Source organism: Hyla sarda, chromosome 7 (genome assembly GCF_029499605.1).
Source record: "Hyla sarda isolate aHylSar1 chromosome 7, aHylSar1.hap1, whole genome shotgun sequence".
In the NCBI taxonomy this organism is placed as follows: Eukaryota; Metazoa; Chordata; class Amphibia; order Anura; family Hylidae; genus Hyla; species Hyla sarda.
In genome coordinates this window covers 28976389-29003111 of record NC_079195.1, presented here as the reverse complement: position 1 = coordinate 29003111, position 26723 = coordinate 28976389, and the positions used below count along the sequence as shown (strand labels likewise).

The window sequence follows — 26723 nt, the reverse complement described above, 5'->3', positions numbered from 1 at the left end:
TGAGGTCTTTAACGGAACCCATTTGGAGTAGTGATCCATGGTGAGAGCATAAGTATACCCAGACCGGATAGGAGACAATTTGACGTGGTCTAGCGCGACCAACTGGTTGGGCCTTTCACTCTGGATGAAATGGAGGGGTGCTTTTGCATCCTTGTGCACATTCTTGGTGATGTTACAGACTGCATATTCACTGCACCATTTCTCAATGTCACTCCGCATTCCAGTAGAATCTTCGCCTGACAGTAGCTTCGGTCTTGTGGACTCCAAAGTGTCCCGACTGGACTTGGTATGCGTTGAGGACCATCGCCGCGTCTCTTCGGAGAACCAGAATCTGATTAAGTCGATCACCAGAGACGGTATCCAAAGAATTTCGGTACAACAGTCCTTTGTGCACAAACAGTTGGTTCCTCTGTGCCCCGGGACCAGCGTAGACGGGTTGGCACGTTCTTCAACAGAAGGTAGTTCAACAGATCCCCCATGATTTAACTTTCGTCTTGAAGAGTCTTCTAGGTGTATAGGACTTCCTTAAACTTTTCGGACCTGGGTTCACCATCCATGAGGGTGGTCACAACATTCTGGTTCACAAACCGCTGATAAAATGGGGGCATCTCCATGTCTTCCCACACGTCTTCGACAGGTGGTTCGTCGCCAACTTGGCAGTGTTCAGTTGGGTCAACGGGTTTTTGTCTGTATAGACAGTATATGGCATGGCAGCCAAATTGTCTTTGAATTTTTCGGTCACGGCCCATACTAGGGCGAGAATTTCCAACTTGAATGAACTGCAATTTGCATCATTCTTCTCTGTTCCTCGCAGGTTACGTCTGGAATAAGCAATTACTCGCTCTTGCCCCTCTTGGACTTGGGACAGGACAGCTCCCAGACCTTTGAAACTGGCATTAGTATACAGCCGGAATGGCTGACTGTAGTCTGGATACGCCAAGATGGGTGGTTCTGTCAGCAGACGTTTAAGAGCTTGAAATGCCGTCTCTTGCTCTTTGGCCCATTCAACAGGTAATCTTCCATTGTAGTTCTCCTTCGCCGTACCCCGTAAGAGAGCTGTGAGGGGTTCTGCAATCTGGGAGAAGTGGGGAATAAAGCGGCCATAGTAGCCGTCAAATCCCAGTAAGCTCCTGACATCTTTCACCGTGCGCGGGATTGGCCAGTTCTTGACAACTTCCACCTTTTCAGGATTCGGCTGTACTCCCTCTGCTCTGATAACATGTCCCAAGTAGTGGACCTGAGGTTTAAGCAGATGACACTTTGACGGTTTGATCTTCAGCCCATGCTTGATCAGGACTTGGAAGACGTCTGACTGAGGTGTTCCCGGTAAGACCTGGAATACATGATGGCATCGTCCAGATACAACAAGACCCTTTGGAAATTCAAATGACCCAGGCACCTTTCCATCACACGCTGGAACATAGCAGGGGCATTACATAGCCCAAACGGCATACTTTTAAACTCGAACAGTCCCATGGGTGTCATGAAGGCGGTCTTTTCCCGATCCTCCATGGCCAGGGGCACTTGCCAATATCCACTGGCCAAGTCCAGGGTGGAGAAGTAAGCAGCCGACCCAAGGGCCGTAAGTGAGTCCTCGATCCTTGGCAAAGGATAAGCATCCTTGTGTGTGACATTGTTCAATTTCCTGTAGTCGACACAGAAGCGGTTGGTTCCCTCCTTCTTCTTGACCAGGACAAGTGGTGCCACCCAGGGACTCTGACTCTTGAATGACGTCCGCTTCTTCCATGTCGGCCAGCATCTTCTTGACGGTGTGATACATGCCTGGCACGACCAGACGGTGTCTTTCCTTGATAGGTGGGCTTTGCCTGTGAGGATTTTGTGCTGAATCATGAACGTATACCCAAAGTCTGCAGGGTGTTTGCTAAATTGACTTGGTCCCTTGGGGTAGTGTTGTCTCCAACTTGGAGTTGTCCCACCAGGGCTCTGGAGGACTCGCATTGGATACTTTGGCCACTTTGGCTGCCTGCTATCGGGCAACCAGACGTTCTGTCAAAATGTCCTTTGACTCTTTGAGGTACAACTGGGCTACTAGGGTGTACTTGGGTAAGACAGTAGCAGAATCAGACAGGTTGACTACTGCACTGGGACTCTCCCGTTGGTGAGAGTAACAAGGCTTCTTGCAGCTAGGACAGGGGAATGATCTTCTGTTGAATAGGTTCCAGCAGGGCCTGATAGTCCATATTCTTGACTCCGGTACGTGCAAGGCACCAGATGATAGTCTCCATGTTGGGTTGTTTGGTCACCAACCTGATGTCTTGAACTCATACTCGACAGATTTCATTGACCTTGCCTTGTTGGCAAACTTCTGCTCCGTCTGTAGAACTTTCAAGTGGTGATGCAGCTCGCTGGCCTGAAGGGGACATATGGGGAAGAGAGGCGTGCAAGGCATCTAACACTTCAGTGAAACAATTTCTCATAATGTTCATCAGACCCCTTATCTGTCACATTAATTACAATCACTACATGCTTTCCCAACTGAATAGTTGGCTCCCAGTATTCATGTCTGGGGACTGGTTGCCCATTACCCGCAACTATTCTGAAATTAAGATAATCAAGCTCACACAATAAACTAGCATCCCAATGCTGATAGAAAACACTTTTAGGTATGGTAGACACTTGCGAGCCTGTATCTATCAACGCCTCCCAAGGTACGACTTCTACAATAACTTTTACATAGGGGCAGGAGGACACATAAAGTGAGAGTACTGATTTAGGTTGTGCGGGGATTGGACCTGATGACTGTTTTCTTGAGGGACGGTCCTTGACCTCAGGGGAAATCCGTTTAAATCCCAGCACTGCATTTTCCAATGTCCTGACTTGTTACAATAAGTGCAAAAGGGCCTTTGAGTCCCCGAGGGTCTATTGGGTGGAAGATTATGGTAGTTGGGATGGTAGCAGGTAAAAGCAGGGGCAGGTATTTCGAGAAAAGGGCGGTTCTGCTTCATTACAGCCTTGATCAGTTGTTCAATGTACTGCCTAACAGTCTGTAAGTCTGAGGCTGCAGCGACTAGCAAAGTAGATGATACTGGGGTGGGGACCGGTGACGGTGGTGGTATAGGTCTGGCTACCGCCCCTAGTGGCTCTTGAACGGGTGTAAGGGGTGCACAAACTTCTCCTAACTCAGTCCCAGACTCAATTACTTAGATAGCCAGTCTCTTGAAAGCGGGGAATGACATGTTGGGGTTTTGGACCACTAACATTCTCAGCTGGGCTTTGTCCCACTTATTAAGGGCCCCATCAATAAATCTGTCCATTAACACCTTGTTGCCCTGTTCGGGAGTTGTACAATAAAATTTTTGGACAGTCTCTCGGGCATTCTGCAGGGCTACGGCATATGTTCTCAACGTCTCACCTGGCTTTTGTCGCCTTTCATACAGCCGGAGACGTACCTCTGACGGAGAGTGTGACTCAAATACCTGGTATAGTCCTTCAAAGATCTGCTCTACAGTCGCCTTCTCGGAGGCGGGCCACGTGCAGACCTCTAACGCTGGTCCCTGGAATTGTCCTGTGAGCAATTGCACCTGTTGGTTAGGAGGGAAAGAGTAAAAGACAAACAAACTCTTGATTCTCTCTTTGAAATCCCTCAAGGTGAAGGGGTCTCCATTGTAGGTAGGGAGGACAGGGTTCCCCATGAATACCGCCGGTGCAGACGCTGGAACATCAGGACTGTTGATGCTGAATGCAGGCAGGGCTGGCAAGATCCTAGCTGCTAGGGTAGGTGATGACCTCGCTGCTGGAGATGAAGGGGCACTGTCGCCTGGTTGATCTGGAGAGCTGAGTTCTGACATCCTGTTGAATTTTGAGTGCGCTGTCACTTAAAGGGAAATAAGGTGCTGGGGACTGACGGGGCGGAGCTGCGACCGCTCGCGCAGGAAACACCAGACCAAATTAACCCTTTCAGGTACTACCTCTATACAGTTCACAGTAGCAGATAACAGTCTTTTCTTCACCTCCCCCTCTATTTCACAAGCACCTCGGTAAAACACTTTCCACTGACAGAGTCCCATACACTTTCTGGCGCAAATTTTATTTGCATCGGCATGCGATTTTCTGACAATACTGGACACAGTTCAGACTGGGGGAAAACTTGTCGCCTTAAGGCGTACACCCGTATCCTGTTCGTAGGACGCCAAAAGTTGTGGTAAGGGGGTGTGATGCAGGGCAGATGGAATTACTCTTGGGGCAGATGGCATTAATCCCTTGTATTCGTTGCGCCAGGGAGTGGTTTATCCTCAATACACCCGAAAGTTTATCGCTTGATCCAGGGCAATAATGAATCCGACGCTAGGTTACAACAACGTAACTCGGAAAGCTCTGGGATTGATAAACCATGTGACTTCCACAACAGGGGTTGTCACCCAGCCTTCCTAGTGGACAATACATACAAGAGACAAGAGTCTCCATGACAACCCCTGGAAGACCTTGTCGTTGCAGCCATATTGGCTTTCTCAGACTCCTAGGTGGACAATACAAACAACAGTCTCCATGACAACCCCTTGAGGACCTCTTATTGGTGGCCATATTAGCTGTCACTCAACTTTCCCATACTCCTGTGGTAAGGGGTGTGATGCAGGGCAGATGGAATTACCCTAGGGGCAGATGGCATTAACCCCTTGTATTCAGGACGCCGCCCGCAGGTATACCGCTGGATCCTGGGCTAGGCACGGGGGCAATAACTACTCAGACGCCAAGTTACAGACAATGGTAGCTTTACTGAGGTTAGACAGGTGGAAAAGTCTTTACAGTTCAGCCAGGGCCGAAGGAGGTGACCAGTTACTTAGAGATCTTAAGGGCTTGTTGGGCCTTGTAGTAGATGAAGTCAATTTAATGCAGGCCACGTTGACTTGACAAATGATGACTGTGACTGACTTGACTTGTGACTGATGACTGACAAGACTGTGACTTTAGATTATTTGTAGGTTTGTAGATTGTGGCTGCAGACTGGACTTGAGGCTCCTATAACTCAGGACACTCACTTAGGCTCGACTTGACTGAACCTCAGCAGGAAGCCAGAGAGAGAGCAGAGGCTCCACCGAGGGCTTTTATGGGGGAGGCTCTGGGGGGATCCCATTGGTCACCCTTAAGTCACCTGGTAACTGATACCTCCTAGGTAACAATCACATGACAACTCACATGGTAAACAGTCTTAAAGTGACAACGCTTTCTTCACTCATTACACAGTATAATACATAATAAACATATTTACATGGGGGACAGATGCAAGGGGAGCCCAGGGGACACTGAAGGGAGGCTGCCTGACAGGGCAGGAAGGGTACAGGGTAACACCTCCCGTACTGGGCCACCACTCTCCTAAGTGGACAAACAAGACAGTACAAACAAGAGTCTCCAGGACAACCCCTGGAGGACCTTGTAGTGGCGGACATATTTGCTGTCACCCTGCTTTCCAAGACTCCTAAGTGAACAGTACAAATAAGAGTCTCCATGACAACCCTTGGAGGACCTTGTAGTGGCAGCCATATTGGCTGTCACCCAACTTTCCAAGAAACAGACAATAAAAGATACAGATAAACAAAATTTATGACAAATACAACTTCAGGGCTTGCATTTCAAGGGGATTTCGAGGGCAATAGCTGTAATATGGAGGCCTATATGGCAATGTTTTTTCTTTCTATTTCACACACACACACACACATATATATATATATATATATATACATACATATATATACAGGGAGAGCCCCCCTCCATTTCCATACTGACCTTTATTGCAGGTAACCGAGTGCAGAAGGGCCGTGACAAAAAGCACCGACAGGCAGATGTCTCTCTGGATCATTCTTAGCTGTCGCCTGCGGTCTCACTGCACAGACGGGGGATGTCTCGCTGCCTTATTCTGTGGATCTCATTCGATGATTCTGTAGGAAAACGACAGAGGGGGAAAAAAATCCCATCATCAATCTAGACGGACGACTCTTCGTGACATGGCAGACAGTCTCATCTATCAAACCTGTCGTGCAGTCTCTCTCTGTCTGACAGTCGTCTCCATACTGACAACAGTCTCTATTCTACAAAATTCAGTCCGTCCAAGGGGTTTGGCGTAATGTGTGAATTGTCCAATATCCAACACCCAGTGCTACATAAACACCCCCTGCGCTGTCACACTGTCACGCCAGCTCTAATTCATCAGGCTGTCTATATTCTACATCACAAGCTGCAGTCTCTCTCCATCACACAGTAACCTCAATGTCACAGGTTGCCTATACTATCCATACTATCCTGAATTCTCCAACCTGCCGCTGTGGGTGCAGTATGACCCTGTGTATCTGTGCGGTGGGATTATGCTGTACTGATGGATCAATGCTCTGGCGATGTGTGGGGGGGATGCTCTGCGATAGAGGTGTATGTGATGCTCTGCAAGAATGCACAGAACAGGGAGGATGCTCTGCAGCTGCACCTAGATTCAGTGATGCTCACCTGGAATTCTCTGTCTTTGGGTAGGGGGACGATTTTTTTTTTTTTATAAAGGATGGTAAAAAAAAAAAATTAAATTGCAAATAAAATTAAATTAAAAAAAAACCCACAAAAATACGGTCAGGTTGGTGGCTCCGCTGAAGGAGAAATGATCTGCTGAGAGGTGTACTCCAGGGGGGTGGGAGAGATGCTGTGCTCCGGGGGAGATGCTCTGCGTTGGGGAGGGAGATGTTGAGCTTCAGGGGGATGCTTGGCTCCGGGGGAGGGTCTGTGTAATGTCCTTAGGATGGAGCAGAGTCGAGCAGCACTGCAGGATGACATCAGCCGCAGACTGGCAGCTCCATAGAGCCAATGGGAGAGCTGCTGCAGGTGGTGGAGGGGAGAGGAGGGCGGCGGTGGTCCTTACCCCCCTCCCTATTTTTTTCCACTACCTTGTGCTTCATGTCCTCTCCGTTTCTCTCCCCTCCCTTTCCCCCACCCACCATATTACATTCTGTCTTCCCACATTAGTGTTTCTACAAGGTCCCTACAGCTAAGGCGTGAGATGACGGGAGGAGGGGGGGGGGGGCGCAAACATTTTCACTACCTAAAATTTAAATGGCGCTGATGGAGATATACATATATATATATATGCGATTGAATGTATAGATTGAAACATACAGACTGCTGGATATAATGCATCTGCTTGGGGCGTCGCAACAAGTGGTCCGAAGAGGGTGGGGGGTGGCTGATGAGTATTGGGGGTCCTGCTGCTAAGTCAGGGTCAAATTGGGGGCCATTAAGGCGAAGACTGAAAATAAAAATAAAAATTTTAATGAATCCATTCATTCATTTTGGAAATGCATATATACAGTAAAATTACTTTAATATGACAATCCAGTAAAAAAAAAATGCTATTTTCTAATGCAATGTTTCCCAACCAGGGTGCCTCCAGCTGTTGCAAAACTACAACTCCCAGCATGCCCGGACAGCCTTCGGCTGTCCGGGCATGCTGGGAGTTGTAGTTTTGCAACAGATGGAGGCACCCTGGTTGGGAAACACTGTGCTAGAGGATATGGCAGTGGTCTCTAAACTGTGGACCTCCAGCTCTTGCAAAACTACAACTCCCAGCATGCCCATTCATACTCAGAATGGAAACAGTGAAATTTCTTTTAATCTGATATTTGATAATCCAGTGAATCTGGTAATCCAGACAGAGCGGAGAATAACCCTATTCTCTTATGCAATGTTTCCCGACCAGAGTGCCTCCAGCTGTTGCAAAACTACAACTCCCAGCATGCCCATTCATACTCAGAATGGAAACAGTGAAATTTCTTTTAATCTGATATTTGATAATCCAGCAAATTTGATAATCCAGACAGAGCGGAGAATAACCCTATTCTCTTATATAATGTTTCCCGACCAGAGTGCCTCCAGCTGTTGGAAAACTACAACTCCCAGCATGCCCATTCATTCTTGGAATGGAAACAGTGAAATTTATTTTAATCTGATATTCGATAATCCAGCAAATCTGGTAATCCAGACAGAGAAGGAGATTAACGATATTCTCTAATGCAATGTTTCCCAACCAGAGTGCCTCCAGCTGTTGCAAAACTACAACTCCCAGCATGCCCATTTATTCTCAGAATGGAAAGAGTGAAATTTCTTTTAATCTGATATTTGATAATGCCGCAAATCTGGTAATCCAGAAAGAGCGGAGAATAACGCTATTCTCTTATGCAATGTTTCCCAACCAGAGTGCCTCCAGCTGTTGGAAAACTACAACTCCCAGCATGTCCATTCATTATGGAAATGCATCTATAAGGTGAAATTCCTTTAATTTGATTATGATAATCTAGCAAATCTAGTAATCCAGACAGAGCAGAGAGAAGCGCTATTCTCTAATGCAGTGTTTCCCAACCGGGGTGCCTCCAGCTGTTGCAAAACATCAACTCCCAGGATGCCCATTTAATCTGGAAATGCATCTATAGGGTGAAATTCCTTTAATCTGATATCTGTTAATCCAGCAAAATTTGTAATTCAGACAGAGTGATGGGAAGCCCTATGCTCCAATGAAGTGTTTCCCAGCCAGAGTGCCTCCAGCTGTTGCAAAACTACAACTCCCAGCATGCCCATTCATTCTGGAAATGCATCTATAAGGTGATATTCCTATAATTTTGTAATCCAGCAAATCTGGTAATGCAGACAGAATTTAGAGAAATTAGATTCTCTAATGCAGTGTTTCCCAACCATGGTGCCTCCAGCTGTTGCAAAACTGCAATTCCAAGCATGCCCATTCAAAGGCTGTCCGGGCATGCTGGATGTGGTAGCTTTGCAACAGCTGGAGGTATCCTGGTTGGGAAATATTGTTCTAATGGATTTGATTAGGAATTGCAGTAAAATTGACTAAAATTAGGATTTTAAGTTACATCACAACCCAAAGACACTTCGACCATGATAACAAATTTTATTTTCAGTTTTTTTTTTTTTTACTCTGACAAATGGGTTTAGTTCATTTAGTGTCTGATAATCCAGAATACCTGGTAATTCAGCAGATCAATATCAAAGTAGCAAGTGACTCCCCAGCCTTCCAAATGTATTTCACCTACTTTTCTATGTTTTTCCAAAAATTATTTTAAAATGTTAAAATTCTCAGACAAAGGAATTTTTCTCTAGAGCAGTGGTCTTCAACCTGCAGACCTCCAGATGTTGCAAAACTACAACTCCCAGCATGCCCGGACAGCCGTTGGCTGTCCGGGCATGCTGGGAGTTGTAGTTTTGCAACATCTGGAGGTCCGCAGGTTGAAGACCACTGCTCTAGAGGAAAATTCTGTTAATCCAGAATGAAGCATGATGGGTTACAGAAAAATATAATACTGATAATACTTTATATTGAAATTTTTATTCTTCACAGTGGGCGGAAATGTCGCAAGCCACCATGTCTAGATTTTTATTGGTAGATTTTAGGTCCAAATGTGCCATGATTCACATTCATGGAACAAGGAGTGTTAAAGGGGTACTCCCCTGGAAAACATTTTTAAAATCAACTGGTGCCAGAAAGTTATTAGTAAATTAAAGTACAGATTAGTAAATTACTTCTATTAAAAAATCTTAATCCTTACAGTACTTATTAGCTACTATATGCTCCACTGGACGTTCTTTTCTTTTCGAATTTCCTTTCTGTCTGACCAAAAGGCTCCCTGCTGCCACCTCTGTTCATGTCAAGAACTGTCCAGAGCAGAATAGATTTGCTATGGGGATTTGCTTGTACTCTGGACAGTTCCTAAAATGGACAGAGGTGTCAGCAGAGAGCACTGTGGTCAGGCAGAAAGGAAATTCAAAAAGAAAAGAACTTCCTGTGGAGCTGATAAGTACTGGAAGGATTAAGATTTTTAAATAGAAGTAATTTACAAATCTGTTTAACTTTCTGGCAACAGTTGATTAAGAAAAAAAAAAAAAGGTTTTCTAGCGGAGTACCCCTTTAAAGGGGTTATCCAGGAAAAAACTTTTATATATATATATATATATATATATATATATATATATATATATATACAGCACCTGGCCGAAACGCATCACTTTCTCCCTGTTACCTGTTGCCTCGTTGATGTGAATAAAGCCGTATTTTCCTGAGCTGAGCTGGAGTCCCTCTCTTTCTTCATGATATATATATATATATATATATATATATATATATATATATATATATATATATCAACTGGCTCCAGAAAGTTAAACAGATTTGTAAATTACTTCTATTCAAAAATCTTAATCCTTTCAGTACTTATGAGCTTCTGAAGTTTAGGTTGTTCTTTTCTGTCTAAGTAATTTCTGATGAGATAGAAGTAATTTACAAATCTGTTTAACTTTCTGGAGCCAGTTGATATATATAAAAAAGTTTTTTCCTGGAATACCCCTTTAACCCCTTAAGGACTCAGCCCATTTTGGCCTTAAGGACTCAGACAATTGAATTTTTACGTTTTCATTTTTTCCTCCTCGCCTTCTAAAAATCATAACTCTTTTATGTTTTCATCCACAGACTAGTATGAGGGCTTGTTTTTTGCGCGACCAGTTGTCCTTTGTAATGACATCACTCATTATATCATAAAATGTATGGCGCAACCAAAAAACACTATTTTTGTGGTGAAATTAAAACGAAAAACGGAATTTTGCTAATTTTGGAAGGTTTCGTTTTCACGACGTACAATTTATGGTAAAAATGACATGTGTTCTTTATTCTGAGGGTCAATACGATTAAAATGATACCCATTATTATATACTTTTATATTATTGTTGTGCTTAAAAAAAATCACAAACTTTTTAACCAAATTAGTACGTTTATAATCCCTTTATTTTGATGACCTCTAACTTTTTTATTTTTCCGTATAAGCGGCGGTATGGGGGCTCATTTTTTGCGCCATGATCTGTACTTTTTTATATACCACATTTGCATATAAAAAACTTTTGATACATTTTTTATAATTTTTTTTTAAATAAAATGTATTAAAAAAGTAGGAATTTTGGACGTTTTTTTTTTTTCGTTCACGCCGTTCACCGTACGGGATCATTAACATTTTATTTTAATTGTTCGGACATATACGCACACGGCGATACCAAATAGGAAAAAAATGACGTTTTACTTTTTTATTGGGGGGAGGGGATTTTTCCATTTTTTTTTACTTTTACTTTTACATTTTTTTTTACACTTGAATAGTCCCCATAGGTGATTATTCATAGCAATACCATGATTGCTAATACTGATCTGTTCTATGTATAGGACATAGAACAGATCAGTGTTTTCGGTGATCTTCTGTTCTGGTCTGCTCGATCACAGACCAGAGCAGGAGACGCCGGGAGCCGGACGGAGGAAGGTGAGGGGACCTCCGTGCGGCGTTATGAATGATCGGATCCCCGCAGCAGCGCTGCGGGTGATCCGATCATTCATTCAAATCGCGCACTGCCGCAGATGCCGGGATCTGTATTGATCCCGGCACCTGAGGGGTTAATGGCAGACGCCCGCGAAATCGCGGGCGTCGGCCATTGCCGGCGGGTCCCTGGCTGCGATCAGCAGCCGGGATCAGCCGCGAATGACACGGGCATCGCTCCGATGCCCGCAGTTATGCACAGAACGTAAATGTACGTCCTGGTGCGTTAAGTACCACCGCACCAGGACGTACATTTACGTCCTGCGTCCTTAAGGGGTTAAGTTATGTCATGATGTTATGTTGGGTGGAGCTGTGTGTGACACGTCACTGCGCGCAATTATTTATGGAAACGTGGTGGACCGTGTTCATAAGACCCACACCTAGAGAACTGAATGTACTCAAAATTAGACCATATTTGGCCCATTAAAGTCTATAGGTTCGTCCCTTTTTGAGGCTATACAGCACCACAGACCCCTAAAAATGTCATGTGATTGCAGTTTAAAGGTCTACGCACACTACGGAATTTCTGCCTGTAGAAACTCCAGCTGGAGATTCTGATCTATCACCCCAAGAAATATAACTTACTAATATAATTATCATTAATTGTACTGGCTTCAACATGTTTTTTAATTGATTCTCCCCTGGCCGGAAGAATTTTGTAGTCCTGATATTGTCAGTGTGGTGGTCTCAGCAGCTCCCTGGCACTTCCCTTCCGCTTGAGACAACGCATCTGTGGTAGCGGGGTGTGATGAGGGCAGATTGTTACTCTAGGCCCTAGGGGCAGATGGCATTAACCCCTTGTATTCGTGACGCCAGGGTGTGGTTTAGCCTAAAACCACCCGAAGGTATACCGCTGGATCCTGGGCTAGGCACGGGGGCAATAATGACTCTGACGCCAAGTTACAGACAACGGTAGCTTTACTGAGGGTAGACAGTTGGTAAAGTCTATACAGTTCAGCCAGGGCCCAAGGAGGTGACCAGTAACTCAGAGACCTTAAGGGCTTGCTGGGACTTGTAGTAGGACTGGACAATTGAATGCAGACCACACTGACTTGACTTGACCCATAAAGCTGTGACTTTATCTTACTTGACTTGATGGTGGCTGCAGGACTGGACTTTGAGGTCTCCAACACTCTGGACACACACACTAGACAAGACTGCACTGGACCTCAGCAGAAGAGAGAGAAGCTCCACCCAGGACTTATATGGGGGAGACTAGCAGGGAGCCCATAGGTCACTCTTGGGATCACCTGGTCACTGATACCTCCTGGGTAACAATCACATGACATAACTCTTAAAGATACAACACATTTTATAATACAATACACTGCACAACATATGTGTGGTGGCGGGGAGTGATGCAGGGCAGATGTTGTTACCCTAGGGGCAGATGACATTAACCCCTTGTATTCGTGACGTCAGGGTCGTGGTTTAGCCTATAACCACCCGAAGGTATACCGCTGGATCCTGGGCTAGGCATGGGGGCAATAATGACTCCAACGTCAAGTTACGGACAACGATAGCTTTACTGAGGGCAGACAGATGGTAAAGTCTAAACAGTTCAGCCAGGGCCCAAGGAGGTGACCAGTGACAAAGAGACCTTAAGGGCTCGCTGGGACTTGTAGTAGGACTAGACAATTTGGTGCAGGCCATGTTGCTTGACAATTTTACAGAGACTGACTTGACTCATGACGGAAAATGCTGCAGGTTTAGCTTACTTGCACTTGACTGTGGCTGTAGGACTTGACTTTAGGCCTCCAATATTCTGGACACACACACTAGGCGACTGCACTGGACCTCAGCAAAGACTTGGTGTAAAAGAGAGAGAAGCTCCACCCAGGGCTTATATGGGAGAGACCAGCAGGCAGCCCATAGGTCACTCTGGATCACCTGGTCACTGATACCTCCTGGGTAGCAATCACATGACATATCACATGGTATAACTCTTAAAGTGATAACACATTTTGTGGTGAGCCACGGGGGTGAGATTTGAGGTGTAGGGGCAGATGGTGTTGCCCAGGGGTAGATGGTGTTAACCCCTTAGTGTTTGTGACACCAAAGTATGGTTTGCCTATTTAACCACCCAAAGGTAATCCCATTACTCCTAGGTTAGGCAGGGGCAAATAATAGTCCAAGGCCAGGTTAAGGTTAACGGTAGTTTTACTGAAGTTGAACAGGTATTTACTGGGTAGTAAGGTTTCCAGAGAGGTGACCAGTAACACGAGGGATCTCGCAGCTTGCTGGGACTTGCAGTAACTTGACAGACTCTAGCACAGCCACGCTGACTTGAGTTGACCGAAGATAGTGACAGCAGACAGAGATGACTTGACTTACCGATCTGTGGCAGCAATTTAGGCTTGAGGCCTCCAGATGTGCTAGACACTGGCTACTAATAAAGGGGGGATGAGCAAGGAGCCCATAGGCTAGCTGCAGGTCATCTAGTCACCTGGTGCTCTCTGGGTAACAAAACATGTGACTTAACATATGACAACCATCATCATGTGACAATGTAACCACCTTCCTTGGTTACATTGGGCTTAACAACAGGATTTAAAGATCCATTGACACACAGTGCAATACATAAACTCTATACAGACAATGAGAGTTCTTAGAAGTGTGAGGGCAGGGGACTGGGACTGAGTCCACCTTATAGGACCAATAGTGTACAGAAGGGCCACTTCAGTACTGGGCCATCACATCATCACCGCTGACAAGCCCCTATAGCTTACATAACCTTCTCCCTGTCATACACACACATATCTCACAAATATGCAGGGGTTAAGACAATAGATATGAAGAATTCACACTAAGATGGGCCATAAATTGTCCTTTTCTAGGAACATAGACTAAATAGATAAGGATGAGAAAAAAGGGGGAGGGAGGGAAGGGGGAGCAGGGGAGAGACTGGTAATTAAGCAGGACAAAGTGAGATGTAAAAGAGAATCCAGTACAGTACAGGTTATAAGAGAATACAGTACAGGATATAAGAGAATCCAGTACAGTACAGGATATAAGAGAATCCAGTACAGTACAGGATATAAGAGAATACAGTACAGGATATAAGAGAATACATTACAGTACAGGATATAAGAGAATACAGTACAGTACAGTACAGGATATAAGAGAATACAGTACAGGATATAAGAGAATCCAGTACAGGATATAAGAGAATACATTACAGGATATAAGAGAATACATTACAGTACAGGATATAAGAGAATCCAGTACAGGATATAAGAGAATACAGTACAGGATATAAGAGAATCCAGTACAGTACAGGATATAAGAGAATACAGTACAGGATATAAGAGAATACAGTACAGTACAGGATATAAGAGAATCCAGTACAGGATATAAGAGAATACAGTACAGGATATAAGAGAATCCAGTACAGTACAGGATATAAGAGAATACAGTACAGGATATAAGAGAATCCAGTACAGTACAGGATATAAGAGAATACAGTACAGGATATAAGAGAATACAGTACAGTACAGGATATAAGAGAATACAGTACAGTACAGGATATAAGAGAATACAGTACAGTACAGGATATAAGAGAATACAGTACAGGATATAAGAGAATACAGTACAGTACAGGATATAAGAGAATCCAGTACAGTACAGGATATAAGAGAATCCAGTACAGGATATAAGAGAATACAGTACAGGATATAAGAGAATACAGTACAGTACAGGATATAAGAGAATACAGTACAGGATATAAGAGAATCCAGTACAGGATATAAGAGAATACATTACAGTGCAGGATATAAGAGAATCCAGTACAGTACAGGATATAAGAGAATACAGTACAGGATATAAGAGAATACAGTAGAGGATATAAGAGAATCCAGTACAGTACAGGATATAAGAGAATACATTACAGTACAGGATATAAGAGAATCCAGTACAGTACAGGATATAAGAGAATACAGTACAGTACAGGATATAAGAGAATACAGTACAGGATATAAGAGAATCCAGTACAGTACAGGATATAAGAGAATACAATACAGTACAGGATATAAGAGAATACAGTACAGGATATAAGAGAATACAGTACAGGATATAAGAGAATACAGTACAGTACAGGATATAAGAGAATCCAGTACAGGATATAAGAGAATACAATACAGGATATAAGAGAATACAGTACAGTACAGTACAGGATATAAGAGAATACAATACAGGATATAAGAGAATACAGTACAGGATATAAGAGAATACAGTACAGTACAGGATATAAGAGAATACAGTACAGGATATAAGAGAATACAGTACAGTACAGGATATAAGAGAATACAGTACAGGATATAAGAGAATACATTACAGTACAGGATATAAGAGAATACAGTACAGGATATAAGAGAATACAGTACAGTACAGGATATAAGAGAATACAGTACAGGATATAAGAGAATACATTACAGTACAGGATATAAGAGAATACAGTACAGTACAGGATATAAGAGAATACAGTACAGGATATAAGAGAATACATTACAGTACAGGTTATAAGAGAATCCAGTACAGTACAGGATATAAGAGAATACAGTACAGGATATAAGAGAATACATTACAGTACACGTTATAAGAAATGTTGATAATTAGATAAGAAGCTTAAATCCACATTGAGTCCCCTGTTTTTCGAGTCAAAAAACAGTATCATTTTGGCTTCAAATGTCTTTCTCTCTTGTGTGTTTTTGAAGTTCCCTCTCAGTATCCTGATTGTAAGGTCCTGTATGGAGCGGCCTGTTTGGGTAAAATGATGTCCAACTGGGGTGCAGTAATCATTTCTTTATGGCGGTTGATGGAATGTCTGTGTAGATTCATCCTTTCGTTGAGTTTCCGTCCGGTTTCCCCAATGTAGCATCCCGTGTCACACTTGGTGCATTGTATCCTGTAGACCACATTTGGGGATGTGCAGGAGTATAGTCCCTTAATGTTATATGTCTTGTTGTTGTGGGTGGCTTCCATTTTAGTGCAGATATGTTGGCAGAGTTTACAGCGAGGTTTGGTGCAGGGTTTGGTCCCATTGTCTGTGTCTGTTCTTTCTGTAGGTAATTTTGGGCTGACCAGCTTTTGTTTTAAATTGTGTGGTTGTCTGAAGGCCAAGATGGGAGGTTCAGAGAAGATTTCTTTTAGCATCTCATCTTCCGCCAGTATCAGCTGCAGGTCCTTGATAATTTTGCGTATTTCTTCAAGGGCCGAATTGAATGTGGCTACCAGTTGTACGCGTGGTGATGGTTGTATCTCTCTGTATTGTAGCAGGTGTTCCCGTGGTGTTTGAAGGGCGGAGTGTATTTTCCTATTGATGGTCTTTGGTTTGTATCCATTTTGTTTGAATTTCTCAGACAGTGTTTGTAGGTGCAGGTCTCTGTCATCAGGGTTGGGGCAGATGCGGTGGTACCTGGTAGCTTGGCTGTATATGATGCCTTTCTTTGTGTGTGAAGGATGGAAACTGGATTTATGTAGATAGCTGGATCGGTCTGTGGGTTTTCTATATACAGACGTTTGTAGTGTGTTCCTGTTTATTGTGACAGTGGTGTCCAGGAAGTTCACATTTCTGTAGAGAAGTCCATTTTGAGTTTGATAGATAGATTGAATGTGTTAAAGGCGTCATGAAACTTTCTGAGTTTTTCTTTTCCTTCTGTCCAAATAATGAAAATATCATCAATGTAACAGTAGTATCTGTAGGGTTTGTGAAGTTGTGTGTCTAGAAATCGTTGTTCAAGGTCAGCCATGAATAGGTTGGCATATTGTGGTGCCATCCTGGTCCCCATTGCAGTGCCCATCATTTGTAAATATATGTCACTGTTGAAACTGAAGTAGTTGTGTGTTAGGATGAATTCTATTAGTTTAGTGATGACTCCAGGACTGTATTTTTGGTTGTGGGTTTGGAATGAGAGGAACAGGGAGCAGGCATCAATTCCATCTCTGTGAGGGATGTTGCTGCATAAGGATTCTACATCCATTGTTACCAATATGGAGTTGGCAGGCAAGTTAGTAATCTGATTGAATTTGTTAAGAAAGTCAGTGGTGTCCTGTATGAAGCTGCTGGTGTTTTTGACAAAGGGCTTTAATAGGTTTTCTACCAAGTCAGAGATCTGTTCTGTTAACGTGTCCATACCTGTTATTATTGGTCGGACTGGGTTCCTGGTTTTGTGGATTTTTGAAAGCATGTAGAATGTCCCTGTTATGGGATTTGTGGGTCTCCAATCCTTTCTGTGACTCTTTTGGGAAGGATTCAATCAATTTCTTTAATTCCAGAGTGTATTCTTTGGTGGGGTCTTCAGTCAGTTTCTTGTAGTATGTAGTGTCTGACGATTTTCTGTTTCCCTCTTTGATGTAATCCTCAGTGTTCATTATCACCACTGCTCCTCCTTGTCTGCTGGTTTGATTGTTATGGTTTGACTATTCCTTAAGTTTTTGATGACGTCTGTTTCTAGTTTTGAGAGATTGTAGTTGGTTTTATAATGGTGTTTTTTGACCAGGGATGCTGTTCTTAATCTGAAACTTGCAATCTAGCTGTCCAGTTTGCTGTTGCGTCCTGGTGATGGAGTAAAATCAGAATTCTTTTTCTTGATATTGTAATCCAGGGTTGTTGAAGTACGGTCCTCTTATGAAAGTACTCTTTTAGTCGTAGTCTCCAAAAGAATACTTCCAAGTTTGAGTATAGTTTGATGTCATCCAGTTTAGTGCTTGGACAGAATGATAGTCCTTTAGAGAGAACAGATCTCTCAGAGTTGGATAGTTCATAATCTGAAATATTTATAATCCCTGTGTTGTCTGTATTGTTGTCAGGAATAGTGGTCATATTGTTGTCAGGAGTAGTGGTCCGATTGTTGTCAGGAGTGGCGGTGCTCATATTTTTGTAAGGAGTAGTGGAGAGGTCATCAGTTGTTTCAGGTATTCCATTGCTTGTATCAGTTGTTTCAGGTATTCCATTGCTTGTAATGATCCTGGTTTCTCTCTCTGTCTGGTGTTGGTTTAAATTTTGAGAGAGTTTCCTTAGTTTCTTATTTTTCTTCATGAAGAGTTCTCTTTTCTGTTGTCTATTGAAGTATTGTATATCCTTTTCCGCTTGTTCAGCCATATGTTGATGCGTTTCCCATAGATCCTGAAGGAGGGATTGTTTTAAATGTTTGATGTCTTCTGTTTTCTTGTACAGTTGGTGGATTAGATGATTCCTCAGTTTTTCGCTGGTGCGTTTGCAGAGGCATATTGGGAGTTATGCGTTGTTGCCACTGGATTTTTGATCATTAGTCCTTTAGGGATGAGTCAAATCAAACCAAGCAGACAAGGAGGAGCAGTGGTGATAATGAACACTGAGAATTACATAAAAGAGGGAAACAGACAATTGTCAGACACTACATACTACAAGAAACTGACAGTAGACCCCACCAAAGAATACACTCTGGAAATGAAGAAATTGATTGAATCCTTCCCAAAAAAGTCACAGAAAGGATTAGAGACACTCATACCCATAAATCCAATAACAGGGACATTCTACATGCTTGCAAAAATTCACAAAACTGGGACCAATAATAACAGGTATGGACACATTAACAGAACAGATCTCTGACTTGGTAGAAAACCTATTTAAGCCCTTTGTCAAAAACACCAGCAGCTTCATACAGGACACCACTGACTTTCTTAACAAACTCAATCAGATTACAAACTTGCCTGCCAACTCCATATTGGTAACAATGGATGTAGAATTCTTATACAGCAACATCCCTCATGGAGATGGAATTGATGCCTGCTCCCTGTTCCTCTCATTCCAAACCCACAACCGAAAATACAGTCCTGGAGTCATCACTAAACTAATAGAATTCATCCTAACACACAACTACTTCAGCTTCAACAGCGACATATATCTACAAATGATGGGCACTGCAATGGGGATCAGGATGGCACCACAATATGTCAACCTATTCATGGCTGACCTTGAACAACGATTTCTAGACACACAACTTCACAAACCCTACAGATACTACTGTTACATTGATGATATTTTCATCATTTGGACAGAAGGAAAAGAAAAACTCAGAAAGATTCATGACGCCTTTAACACATTCAACCCATCTATCAAACTGAAAATGGACTTTTCTACAGAAAGTGTGAACTTCCTGGACACTACTGTCACAATAAACAGGAACACACTACAAACGTCTGTGTACAGAAAACCCACAGACCGATCCAGCTATCTACATAAATCCAGTTTCCATCCATCACACACAAAGAAAGGCATCATATAGAGCCAAGTTACCAGGTACCATCGCATCTGCTCCAACCCTGATGACAGAGACCTGCACCTACAAACACTGTCTGAGAAATTCTAACAAAAAGGATACAAACCAAAGACCATCAATAGGAAAATACACTCCGCCCTTCAAACACCACGGGAACACCTGCTGCAATACAGAGAGATACAACCATCACCACACGTACCACTGGTAGCCACATGCAATCCGGCCCTTGAAGAAACACGCAAAATTATCAAGGACCTTCAGCTGATACTGGCGGAAGATGAGATGCTAAAAGAAATCTTCCCCGAACCTCCCATCTTGGCCTTCAGACAACCACTCAATTTAAAACAAAAGCTGGTCAGCCGAAAATTACCTACAGAAAGAACAGACACAGACAATGGGACCAAACCCTGCACCAAACCTCGCTGTAAACTCTGCCAACATATCTGCACCAAAATGGAAGCCACCCACAACAACAAGACATATAACATTAAGGGACTATACTCCTGCACATCCCCAAATGTGGTCTACATGATACAATGCACCAAGTGTGACACGGGATGCTACATTGGGGAAACCGGCCGGAAACTCAACGAAAGGATGAACCTACACAGACATTCCATCAACCGCCATAAAGAAAAGGACTACTGCACCCCAGCTGGACACCATTTTACCCAAACAGGCCGCTCCATACATGACTTTACAATCAGGAGACTGAGAGGGAACTTCAAAAACACACAATAGAGAAAGACATTTGAAGCCAAAATGATACTGTTTTTTGACTCGAAAAACAGGGGACTCAATGTGGATTTGAGCTTCTTATCTCATTATCAAAATTTCTTATAACCTGTGCTATATACTGTATTCTCTTATATCCTGTACTGTAATGTATTCTCTTATATCCTGTACTGTATTCTCTTATAACCTGCACTGTACTGTATTCTCTTATATCCTGTACTGTACTGTATTCTCTTATATCCTGTACTGTATTCTCTTATATCCTGTACTGTATTCTCTTATAACCTGCACTGTATTCTCTTATATCCTGTACTGTAATGTATTCTCTTATATCCTGTAATGTATTCTCTTATATCCTGTAATGTATTCTCTTATATCCTGTAATGTATTCTCTTATATCCTGTACTGTATTCTCTTATATCCTGTACTGTATTCTCTTATATCCTGTACTGTAATGTATTCTCTTATATCCTGTACTGTATTCTCTTATAACCTGCACTGTACTGTATTCTCTTATATCCTGTAATGTATTCTCTTATAACCTGCACTGTACTGTATTCTCTTATATCCTGTAATGTATTCTCTTATATCCTGCACTGTATTCTCTTATATCCTGTACTGTACTGGATTCTCTTATATCCTGTACTGGATTCTCTTATAACCTGCACTGTACTGTATTCTCTTATATCCTGTAATGTATTCTCTTATATCCTGTACTGCAATGTATTCTCTTATATCCTGTGCTGTACTGTATTCTCTTATATCCTGTACTGTACTGTATTCTCTTATAACCTGTACTGTACTGGATTCTCTTATAACCTGTACTGTACTGTATTCTCTTATAACCTGCACTGTACTGTATTCTCTTATATCCTGCACTGTATTCTCTTATATCCTGTTCTGTACTGTATTCTCTTATAACCTAAACAGATTTGTAAATTACTTCTATTAAAAAATCTTAATCCTTCCAATAGTTATTAGCTTCTGAAGTTTTCTAACTGCTCAATGATGATGTCACGTCACGGGAGCTGTGCATGATGGGAGAATATCCCTTGCATGATGAGAGAATATCCCCATAGGATCTGCACAGCTCCCGGGACGTGAGTCATCAGAAAGCAGTTAGACAGAAAACAGCAACTCAACTTCAGAAGCTAATAACTATTGGAAGGATTAAGATTTTTTAATAGAAGTAATTTACAAATCCGTTTAACTTTCCGGAGCCAGTTGATATATAAAAAAAAAGTTTTTGCCTGGAATACCCCTTTAATTATCAGTCTCTTCCCTGCTCCCCCCTCCCTCCTTCACCCTTTTTTCTCAACCTTATCTATTTAGTCTATGTTCCTAGAAAAGGACAATTTATGGCCCATCTTAGTGTGAATTCTCCACATCTATTGTCTAAATGCAGACAGGGAATGCATGCAGCAGTTTTTGCAGACATGCTGTGTGGGAAGATAGTCTGCTGAGTTATGCAATGTTCTGCAGGAGCAATGGGCTGGGAACTGTCAGGAGTCCTGTGGGAGGAGACTAGGCAGGGTGGGAGGGCTGTAATGAAAAGCTGAGGGAAATCATTGCATTCTGGGATTCTGGATTTTGGGGGGGCTTTAAAAACTGGGGCAAACAGGTAAGCAATGCTGTATGCTTTTTTTTTTTTTTTTTTAATCATGACGTTGCAGTACCCCTTAAAAATATTAGATCTTTGCTCTAACTGAAGGAAACTGTGTAACAATCCCTCAACTGTGTGAGTAGGAAGCCTGATGTACGTTATAGGCTGTCAGGATCCGGATAAGTATGCAGCGAGGACGCTGGTGGTGGATCCTCTGTGTCAGTGAGGTGATGACGTGGGCCGTACCAGGGGAACGGAGTCTAAGGGGTTACTGGTTTTCACCAGAGCCGCCGCAAAGCGGGATAGACTTGCAGCGGCAGGTAACCCCCAGGTCGTTCCACCCGATAGCGTCTCAACCCCAGCTGACAGCTGAGACAGGCGCGGTACAGAAGGACAAGGCAAGAGCAAGGTCGGATGTAGCAGAAGGTCAGGGAAGGCAGCAAGGATCATAGTCAGGGGCAACAGCAGAAGGTCAGGAACACTGGCTTGGGAACACACTAAACGCTTTCACAGGGCACAAGGCAACAAGATCCGGCGATGACAGGAAGGGGAAGTGGGTTTTTATAAGGAAGGTACAGGTTCAGGTACTGATTGGGCCAAGCACCGATCAATGGCGCACTGGCCCTTTAAATCTCAGAGAGCCGGCGCGCGCGCCCTAAAGAGCATGGCCGCGCGTGCCGGGACTGAGCAGGCAGAGGACGGGGCAGGTGAGGAGATTGGGCTACGCGAATCGCATCCCCGCCGGTGACATTAGTGCAGCGCTCCCGGTCAGCGGGTCTGACCGTGGCACTGCACAGAGACGAACACCGCGAGCGCTCAGGGGAGGAGCAGGGACCCGGAGCGCTCGGCGTAACATAGGCCAGTATTTCCCAACCAAGGTGCCTCCCGCTGTGGCGAAACTACAACTCCCAGCATGCCCGGACAGCCGAAGGCTGTCCGGGCATGCTGGGAGTTGTAGTTTTGCAACAGCTCGAGGTACCCTGATTGGGAAATACTGCTTTAGGCCCTTATATGAGGATAAAATTCCATGTATACAGGTTAAATACTACATGCTATACCATGTTAGGCGGCATCCACGGCCCGCTGGGCACCCCGTTACTTCGCTCGCAGGTAAGGGCAGGTTATGTAAGGATTTATGTCATTTCTGTGTGTTCTCAGTAAAGCGATCCTGCCAGTAGTGAGGGGATTAGGATAAGACAGAGAGAATGGGGATAAATGTCTAATCCCAAACTCTTTGTCACTGCGGAGACGCCCAGCGTTTTCACTTATTATACACACAGGATTATACACGGAGAGATTGATATATACCGCTCTGTAAACAAATACATACGTAGCTCACGTCCCCGCTCCTCTGCGCTACTTGTTCATGTCTGGCTTCTGGTAAAGAGGATTTTAGCGTGGCCCCCGGTTCGAAACGTAATATAATGTGTTATTCTGCGCAAAATGATCCTCCTTGAAGGGGACCTCCATCTTTATAACAGTCAGAGCTCTGTTTTTCCTATACTGAGATAAAAGGGGTACTCCGACATCAGGTACAAAAAAAAAAAAAAAAATTGCTGCAAGAGCATATAACATTGCTTACCACCAAAAATCCATTTGTTTTTTGGGTCTTTAAAGGGGTACTCCGGTGGAATTTTTTTTTTTTAAATCAATTGGTGCCAGAAAGTTAAACAGATTTGTAAATTACTTCTATTAAAAAATCTTTACCCTTCCAGTACTTTTTAGCAGCTGTATGCTACAGAGGAAATTCTGTTCTTTTTGACTTTCTTTTTTCGTCTTGTCCACAGTGCTCTCTGCTGACACCTGATGCCCGTATCAGGAACTGTCCAGAGCAAGAGAAAATCCCCATAGCAAACCTATGCTGCTCTGGACAGTTCCTGACACGAGGTGTCAGCAGAGAGCACTGTGGACAAGACAAAAAAAGAAATTCAAAAAGAAAATAATTTCCTCTGTAGCATACAGCTGCTAAAAAGTACTGGAAGGGTAAAGATTTTTTAATAGAAGTAATTTACAGAACTTTCTGGCACCAGTTAATTAAAAAATAAAAATAAAAAAAAGTTTTCCACCAGAGTACCCCTTTAATTCTTTACCCTACCATGTGAGAAATCACTACTTGAGGAGTTGCTGGTTGAGATGCTGCTCAGTACTACAATTCCCAGAATGCATTGTTTCCCATTAGCTGTTCGTCACAGTCATCCCACCCTGCCTACAGCACTCCTGACAGTTCACCACCCAGAGCTTTTGCAGAACATTGCTCTACAATCTGCAGCACCTGCTGTATGCATTGCTTATCTGCTCCTTGTTCAGCACAAGGCAGCATGCTGCAAACTCGTCTCATTCTTCCTTAAATGTCCCAATAAAGACATAAGTGTATGTGTGTCTATGAGAGGAAGATGGGAATGTAGGCTGTAGGTAAGTGTGTCCAAACCAGTGTGCTTCTAGCTGCTGCAAAACTACAACTCCCAGCATGCCCGGACGGCTTTCATCTGTCCGAGCATGCAGGGAGTTGTAGTTTTGCAACAGCTGGAGGCACCCTGGTTGGGAAACATTGCTGTAGGGGCTGGTCAGAGGTGATGATACCACACTGACAACACCACACTGTCAATGAGAGGACTACACAACTTCCTGTGAGGAATGAAGGAGCAGCCAAGGAGCTGCTGAGACAACACCCCACTGACAATGAGTGGTCTACACAACTTTCTGTCAGGAGAGAAGGAGCAGCCCTGGGTCTGCTGAGACAATATCACACTGGCAATGAAAGGACTACACGACCTCCTGTCAGGGCTATCAAGCACATCTAAGCTATCTAAGACATGCTAAAGCGAGTACAAATAGTGGTAATACTACATTAGCAACTTATATTTCTTGGGTTGATAGTTTTATTTTTGACTTGTTGTCCAGACATGTAAAATGTTTAAATTGTGCTGGGTCTATGTCCTGAGAACTGCTGCGATCGCATGCTACAGTTGGGTGAAGAGTGCCCCCCCCCCCACTCCACAGCGGTCACTCAAAAACAACACATTCACATACATTCTAAGGGCAGTGAATGAATGAGTCAGACGGAACGGCAGGTCAGGCAGTGAAGTGTGCATATATTACAAAAAAACACACAAAAAAAAAATGCAGGTCCGCTTACCACCACTGTGGTCATGTGGCGCTGCTGTGTCACTCCATGTGGACTTGAGTCAGGTGATCCATATTTTTTTGCACTTCTCACCTTGACTCCCACTAGATCAGTGTTTCCCAACCAGGGTGCCTCGAGCTGTTGCAAAACTCCAACTCCCAGCATGCCCAGATAGCATTTGGCTGTCCGGGCATGCTGGGAGTTTGAGTTTTGCAACAGCTGGAGGCACCCTGGTTGGAAAACACTGCATTAGACTAACATAGGAGCTGCCACGGATTCCATCCTGTATTATATTCCAGAGCTGTACTCACTATTCTGCTGGTGGGGGTCACTATGTACATATTATTACGTTACTAGTCCTAGGAAAAAAGTCAGTCACCAATTGTGTAAGTTCTCCCAAGACGAGAGAGGCCTGTAATTATCATCATAGGTACACCTCAACTATGAGAGATAGAATGGGGGGGATACAGCAAATCACATTGTAGGATTTCTAATGAATACATTGGTAATTTCCTCAATAAAATAAGTATTTGGTCACCTACAAACAAGCAAGATTTCTGGCTCTCACAGACCTGTAACTTCTTCTTTAAGAGTCTCCTCTTTCCTCTACTCGTTACCTGGATTAATGACCCCTGTTTGAACTTGTTATCAATATAAAAGACACCCGTCCACAACCACAAACAGTCCCACTCCAAACTCCACTGTGGCCAAGACCAAAGAGCTGTCAAAGGACACCAGAAACAAAATTGTAGGTCTGCACCAGGCTGAAAGACTGAATCTGCAATAGGCAAGCAGCTTAGTGTGAAGAAATCAACTGTGGGAGCAATTATTAGAAAATGGAAGACATACAAGACCACTGATAATCTCCCTCAATCAGGGGCTCCACGCAAGATCTCGCCCCGTGGTATCAAAATTATCATAACAATGAGCAAATATCCCAGGACCACATGGGGGGGCATAGTGAATGACCTGCAGAGAGCTGGGACCAAAGTAACAAAGGCTACCATCAGTAACATACTACGCCACCAGACGTGTCCCTCTGCTTAAGCCAGTACATGTCCCGGCCCATCTGAAGTTTGATAGAGATCATTTGGATGATCCAGAAGAGTACTGGGAGTTGGTGGATGGAGCGAGACATGATGTCCCAGATGTGCTCAATCGGATTCAGGTCTGGGGAACGGGCGGGCCAGTCCATAGCATCAATGCCTTCCTCTTACAGGAACTGCTGACACACTCCAGCCACATGAGGTCTAGCATTGTCTTGCATTAGGAGGAACCCACGGCCAACTGCACCAGCATAAGGTCTCACAAGGGGTCTGAGGATCTCATCTCGGTCTCTAATGGCAGTCAGGCTAACTCTGGCAAGCACATGAAGGGCTGTGCAGCCCCCCCAAAGAAATGCCACCCCACACCATTACTGATCCACCACCAAACCGGTCATGCTGGAGGATGTTGCAGGCCGCAGAATGTTCTCCACGGCGTCTCCTTACTTTGTCACGTCTGTCACATGTGCTCAGTGTGAACCTGCTTTCATCTGTGAAAAGCACTGGGCGCCAGTGGCAAATTTGCCAATCTTGGTGTTCTCTGGCAAATGCCAAACGTCATCACGGTGTTGGGCTGTAAGCACAACCCCCACCTGTGGACATCGG

General features: G+C 43.7%; 1 protein-coding gene across 3 annotated transcripts in view; it reads right to left on the bottom strand.

The window, feature by feature from the left end:
• CLSTN3 (calsyntenin 3) overlaps nt 1-26723 on the bottom strand; it is a 141398-nt gene that overhangs the window by 70680 nt on the left and 43995 nt on the right. For 2 of the 3 annotated variants that reach the window (XM_056529207.1, XM_056529206.1), the window contains one exon: nt 5743-5894. In XM_056529207.1, coding sequence (XP_056385182.1) covers nt 5743-5815 — 73 coding nt within the window. In that variant the 5' untranslated portion in view covers nt 5816-5894. Of the gene's footprint in view, nt 1-5742; nt 5895-6453; nt 6770-26723 lie in introns of those variants that run through there. The other variant, XM_056529205.1, reaches the window with a different exon arrangement.